Source organism: Kryptolebias marmoratus, linkage group LG18 (genome assembly GCF_001649575.2).
Source record: "Kryptolebias marmoratus isolate JLee-2015 linkage group LG18, ASM164957v2, whole genome shotgun sequence".
NCBI lineage: Eukaryota > Metazoa > Chordata > Actinopteri > Cyprinodontiformes > Rivulidae > Kryptolebias > Kryptolebias marmoratus.
This window is the reverse complement of record NC_051447.1, coordinates 19,567,077-19,573,902: the sequence shown is the minus strand read 5'-3', so window position 1 is coordinate 19,573,902 and position 6,826 is coordinate 19,567,077. Positions and strand designations below refer to the sequence as shown.

The 6,826-nt window shown below is 45.8% G+C and overlaps 1 protein-coding gene across 1 annotated transcript in view; it reads left to right on the top strand.

Moving 5' to 3' along the window:
* Positions 1–936: 936 nt before the first annotated feature.
* LOC108250579 (thyrotropin-releasing hormone-degrading ectoenzyme) overlaps positions 937–6,826 on the top strand; it is an 83,140-nt gene continuing 77,250 nt past the window's right edge. Inside the window, exons 1-3 of the mRNA XM_037981382.1 lie at positions 937–1,044; positions 1,205–1,348; positions 5,237–5,291. Coding sequence (XP_037837310.1) covers positions 937–1,044; positions 1,205–1,348; positions 5,237–5,291 — 307 coding nt within the window. The remainder of the gene's footprint in view (positions 1,045–1,204; positions 1,349–5,236; positions 5,292–6,826) is intronic.

Sequence of the window (6,826 nt, the reverse complement as noted above, 5' to 3'; positions counted from 1 at the left end):
GGACAGAGGAGCTGAGGACAGAAGAGCTGAGGACAGAAGAGCTGAGGACAGAAGAGCTGAGGACAAACAAGCCGAGGACAGGCGAGCCGTGGACAGACGAGCCGAGGATAAACAAGCTGAGGACAGATGAGCTGAGGACAGACGAGCCGTGGACAGACGAGCCGTGGACAGACGAGCTGAGGACAGACGAGCTGAGGACAGAAGAGCTAAGGACAGAAGAGCCGAGGACAGACGAGCTGAGGACAAAGACGATTCACCTGGAGAGAAGACGCCTCCTGGTTAAACACGGTGGTGGTGCTATCATGGTTTGGTATGGTTCTTCTGGGCCAGGATGGATCCTCCTGAGAGGAGATGAAAATATTAATGATCGTCTGGAAGCCAAAGAGTTAAAGTAAACATTTTACTGACGATGAGTTGATGGAATGCATGTCACCCGCCGTCTGATGTGCCAAAGGAGCAGAAATGACAGAAACTTAACTTTATCTTTTTTATTTTTATTTTTTAAAACTCAAACAACAACACAACAGACGGACAATAAAAATATAAAAACTCTGTAAAATAAACCTGAATAAAACCAAATAACACGATGAAAAGAAGCGCCTGCATCCAAACAGGAAGTGACGTTACATCGTTACCCGTGACCTCATGTTATCTGCAGGACTCTCAGCTACTACCACCCCAAGTTCTGCCTCAGAATCTGTAGAACTGAGGGTCAGTTTTATAAACATGGAGCTAAAGTTTGGTGTCGACTCAGTCTGTTAGCAAAATATCTCACAAACAGCTGGACGGAAGAAACCATTGGACGGACGTCTACTCCTGAATCAAGATGGCCGCTGCAGCTAATCAGCATTAGTCAACACAAAGACGTCTGTAAGGCAGTCGTGGACTAAAACTCCATCTCTTCATGTGGAATGGGCCTGAAAGGCGGCGGGCGACATGCATTCCTTCAGCCTTCAGACCCGGATCCTGGAGGCCGACCCGGGTGTTGGTTCTGTTCAGCCAGCCCAGCAGAAATCCTGCAGCAGCAGCAGCAGCGAGGCTCAGGTGATCCGACTGTCAGGAGAATTCCTCGGAGCGTGAGACGGAACACGCCAAGTGGACTAATGTGGAGTTCTGGCTCCATCTGGGCTCCGCAGAGACGGCACCGCCTGAGGTGCAGCGCTCCGACACGCTCCTGCTTCTGGATCCGCGTCTTTGTCTCGAGCCGGCGCTCTGGCAGCAGATGGACACGGCGGCGCTGCGGGCCAGTCAGCTGTCGGCCTGCTGCCGCCCCGCCGAAGCTGCTGCGGTCAGCCGAGACCTTCGGATCTGCCGGAGGAACCGGAGGAACCGGAGGAACCGGAGGAAGGTTCAGAGCGAACATCTGATGGTCCAAAACAAAAAGAAAGTTTTTATTGGTATCAGTGCAGCTGCAGGAATGCTTGTCACCCGCCACCTCCGCTTCACACCGAGATCATCTCATGCTGACAGATTCCAGCCGATGAAATACCCGACTGAGTTATGGACATGATGGTGATTAGCGGTGGTGGCCATCTTGTTAACAGTTAATCAGTGGACCATAAAGCCCACCTTTCATGGCGGCGGGCGATAACGGGTTCAGTTTTTAGACCCTTTTCTTCTCGGGGAAGAACTTCCTGCTGACTCCTCGGCTGACGGACTAATATTAGGAGCAGGTTTTCATCTCGGCACAGATGCAGCAAAGATTAATTCACTTCATCGGCTCCGGTTCTCCAGAGGTTCTGCTTTGAAGCGACGCCCCCGTCGTGCAGCTCCACAGAGAGAAACGTTAAAAAAAAGGTTTAACTGTTTAATTGAGCTTGTTAACCCCGAACCCGACTCTGAGGAGGTCCTCTCCTCGATGTGTCTCCTCCTGAAGCGGCTCGGTCCGGCCCCGTCCTCCGAACCACAGAGACCCAAACCCGAGGTCAGAGACAGAACCGGATGTTTTAAAGGAGCAGGAAACTGATAAGATCCCTCAGTTCTGCTCCGGTCGGTTCTGGCAGAACAAAGACTGAACTGACGGAACAGGAAATTAATTGGAACAAAATCTTTCATTTGATTTAAAAAAAAACCCTTCGTGATGTTTTATTAGATACAGTATTTCTGCTCTTACACATTTGATCTTTTCAAACCAAACAGTCTTTTTATCCAGCGAACCGAACGAAGGCAGTCAGCCGTGAGTTCCTGTCATTAATTCTGAATTTATAAAAGTGGTGTTTATTATGTTTATTATGACTCCGGTGGACAAACGGTGAAGAAACTCTCGAAGGACTGACTGATAGAGCTCCAGTTTTCCCTCCCATGTCATCAAAAATGACTACATGGACAGTAAAAAGTATAAACTTTAAAGGTTATTTTTTATTTGTGTGAGTTTAGCTTTTTCCCAGCTTCTTCAAACGCATCGAGCCGCCTTCCCAACAGCGGACTGTGTTTAGGTTTCGGGGACATGGCGTTTGGTGCTGGATCTTCCATCTGCAGTTTGGGTTTCACGGCTCTGAACAAACCCGGGTTAAACACGGAGTCCAGTCCGGTCCGGCTTCTTCACGTGGCGGCATCTCAGCGCTCCGGATTCAGGAAGTTTACAGAAGTCAGGTCGTCGCCGTCAGGAGTACTCTGGACTTTCTGAGAGCGAACATTTGCGCGATGATTCAGACTCATGCTAACGTGCTAACGTGCTAACAGAAACCAAGTGGCCGACGTGACGCTGACGGTCGACGGGTCGGAGGATGGACTCGTAGTTAATGAATGCCAGAATGAAAGGATTAGTTCTGCTCCTCTAACAGCTTTATTCTGGTTATTATTCTTTAACTCCGATCCGTTTATGCTGGATTTATTTTAAACCTGAGTGAACTAAAATAAAGACTTCTCTGCGTGACGCTGGCTGCTTCGCTTCATTAGGGAAATGAAATGATGATAATGTCCGGTCGGATCGCCCAGGCCTGATTGGATGGATTTAATGTTAAAGTCTTGGAGATGTTTGAGGAAGCGGCTTGTTTCCCTTTCCTTGGAGCCCAGAGAGCAGACTCGTCAGGACGTCCAACACCATGATTAAATGTCTCTAATTGCTGCTTTTAAAGGCTCGCAGAAGACAAACTGTGCAGCCGAAGCAGCTATTTTTGTGTCACTTCAAGACGCAGAGACGCCTCATTATGTAACCCACTCACACAAAGTGGATCATCCGTGTTTCCCGGAGACGTTTGTCAGCGAGCGCCGCCGTCCCGCTGTCAGAATCAAAGACGAGCAGCTAAACGAACGGAGGCGAATGGATTTTACAGAACAAGGCAGGAGGACGAGGCAGTAACCAGTCCAGATGGAGGCAGATCAACATTTTCCAAAACACGTGCTGTAAATAATACAGACAAGCTACACCTGAGGAGACACTGATCGATTCCACCGATCGATCAGATTCTGCTTTCTCTGCAGTAATGAGGCTTCGTGGGGTTTAAAAGGCGGACTTCTCCGAGCCTCAGCAGGAAGGAGCCACAGAGCTCAGAACCTCTGCAAACATCTGTGAGGCAGGAAGTTCCCTTTTCCTTCAGACTGGAGGTATGATCAGGAACTACCACCGTCTCCCAGGAAGGCCAGCGTGGAAGGAAAGACCGCAGATCGAGTTCAAATTGTTACTGATCTCTTCGTGTGCTGAGAATGACTCTCAGCTACGACCACTTCCAATCGTGGCTGAATGTCTCTAAAACTGAGTTATAGACTCTTTGGGCTTTTGCTGTGACGTCCATCTTGAATTGGGTTGACTCCAGAAGCCAAGCCCGATGATTATTCTGAAAGTTTTGTTAAAATCCGTTCAGCGATCCATGAGATATTTTACTAACAGGCCAGACAAACAGAAGAGGCAGAAGATAACGGTTAAAGACTGAAACAGACAGGACCGAAGTTCTCAACATCGTCTCCCAGGAGGTTAACCTGTATCCTCAGGTTGTGTTCAAACATCTCCTGATGAAGAAACGAATGTTTTGGGGAAAGTCAGGCAGCCAGTTTGATGCCAGTTATCAGAGCACCCAGGGTTAGTTGGTTACCTGGGTACCCTGACCTTTCTGTGGTTGTCCTCCTTCAAGATATTTAACTCCCTCTTCGTCTGGAAAGTTCCTCCTGGGTTGGGGATGAGACTTTTCTCCTAGCTGAGGAGTTCAGCAGTTCGAGGTCTCGTCTGGATCCAAGCAGCTGAAAGGAGACCGGGCTCAGCCTTGGAGGTGAGGAGGTTCCTGGATGGGAGCACGTTGGTCCGGGTTTCCCTCCTGGACCTGTTGCCTCTGTGACCCGCCTACAGATCGGAGGAACTAAACGGATGATATCGTCGTTACTTTAGGACCACAGGAACATTTACTGTCTGTGAAGACAAAAAGAGCCGGGACCAGCCTTGCGGCTCCGAGTGCAGCAGCCCATGCTGACTGACTCGTCAGATACACGACATTTTGGACTTTTGGACGAGTTGAAATACGTTTAAAAAGCAGTTTAATTATCTGCAAAGTGAAACGACAAACATTCAGTTCAGTTGAAACCTTTCCTCAGTTTGTTTGGCTCAGATTTTGAGTTTTCTTTGAATCTTTTTTATCAGAAATGATGATTAACTTGTTTCTAGCTGAACTGGAGATGAAGGCAAAGCTCCTGCTGAGCCTCCTTTTTACTGGAGCTGTAAAATAAAAACATTTCCATCATATGATGAGCCCACATTTGTTTCATCCGTCTGCCAAACCCTCTGTGAAAACAATCCAATCATATTTACTGTATTTATCATAAAAATCTGTCGAAACAGAGCAAAACATGAAGTTTGTCCGTTTAAAGGACAGTTTAGGACAAATAATTTTGTTTTTAAAGAGATTTTTTTTGATAAAGTTATGTCTCTGTCAGTTTATTAAATTTGGTGATTTTATTGAATCTTAAGGAACAAAAAAAAACAGATTTTCTGAATTATTTTTGTCCGTTTTTTTCTTTGGATGTGTTGAACTTTGCCAGTGGGCGGAGCTTGTGCTCTGAGTCATGACTCTGGCGGGTCACGGTGGTGATTAAAGTCACACCTGTAGGTGGGGTGTGTGTGTGTGTGTGTGTGCAGGGCTGGGTGCCAGTTTGTTGACTCAAACGTTTCTTGGCATCAACACCAAGGTCATCGCACGCTCTCTGAGCGAGCGCAGAAACCCAACGCTCGCTCGGCTCCTCGCCGACTCCGTGACCCGGCAGCTGTTGCCATGGTAACGCCTATCCATCTCTGCATCTGTGTCTGCAGATGAGGAGAAATCAGCAGCAGAAAGCCGTGCGTTTCTGTAAAAACCCTCCTGAGTGTGAGCCTCAGAAGGCAGATATTTGAGTTCCTGTTTTTTACTAAATCACGTTTGTTTCGTGTTTTTCTTCGTATTAAACTTAAGGTTATTAAACTGCGTCTGAAGATCTCCTTACTTGTTTTTAAATTTATTCCCTCCGCTTCTGTCGGGGCTTCGGACCGACAGAAGTCTTGTCTTATTCTGCTGATCGTTAAAGAAGCTCAGATTAAACAAACAGGAAGTGAGCTCCGTGAGTTTAACTACTGAAGGATTAAAAGGTCTCAGTTTAAAGAAGAAAGACTTTCCATCCCCTGCAGCACCAAGTATGGTTTTACCCGAGTTTGAGTTGTTCTCGTCTGTTAGCAAAATATTTCAAGTAAAAAAATAAATATTAGACACGCATCCACAGTGGATTAACTGCTGAAGTCCTAACAGCAGAAGGTTGTTTCTCATGAATCTGATTATCAGCTGCACAGATTTACAACACGAAGAACCAAAAAAATGCCTCATTATGATGGTGCCACCACCGTGCCTTACTGTTTACGCTCAGCCTTTCCTTTTTTTGCAGATAAACGAACCCAGAAACGGCGGCAGGTTCAGAACGATCCAGCTTCCCAACGGTTAAAACTCGGTCAGTTTGGTGTGGTAGTAGCTGAGAGTCGTCCCCATGATGTACTCTGAGCTCTAACACAACTTGCAAAATATAAAAGATGCATTCGGTGGGCGATATGCATTCATTCATTGGTGTTAATTAACTCCTAACTACTTTAATAATCACTAAAAGTCCTTTCAGGTGGAAAAAAAAAATCAAATGTTTGGATTAATTCTCATCACTAATCATGTGTAAGAAATAATCAGTATTGTCTGATTAAAAAATTATAAAGTTCTGTGTGCTATAATTAGAGCTGATGAAGTTGTACTGATTTTATCATTAACTGTAATTAGACCATGAACTGCTTATCAGCCTATTAAAATAAACTGTTTAATTTAAAATACACAACTGCCTCCAAAAACGTGGATGTGGAGTTAAATTCACGGCTAACATGAAGCGTGGAGCTGAAACTGAGCAGCGAGAACAGAAGCTAAAAGCAGCACAATAGAGGCTAAAAGCTAAAAGTAGGAGAACGATAACAAAGAACTGAATAAAGAGCAGAGCGGTATTTAAAGGGTAAAAGTAGCAAAAGGCTAGCTAGGAGCTAAAAGTAGCAAAAGGCTAGCTAGGAGGTAAACATAGCCAAGGGCTAGCTAGGAGCTAAAAGTAGCAAAAGGCTAGCTAGGAGCTAAAAGTAGCAAAAGGGCTAGCTAGAAGGTAAACGTAGCAAATGGCTAACTAAGAGGTAAACGTAGCAAACGGCTAACTAAGAGGTAAAAGTAGCAAAAGGGCTAGCTAAGAGGTAAAAGTAGCAAAAGGCTAACTAAGAGGAAAATGTAGCAAAAGGCTAACTAAGAGGTAAATGTAGTAAACGGCTAGCTAGAAGGTAAACGTAGCAAACAGCTAACTAAGAGGTAAACGTAGCAAAAGGGCTAACTATGAGGTAAAAGTAGCAAAAGGGCTA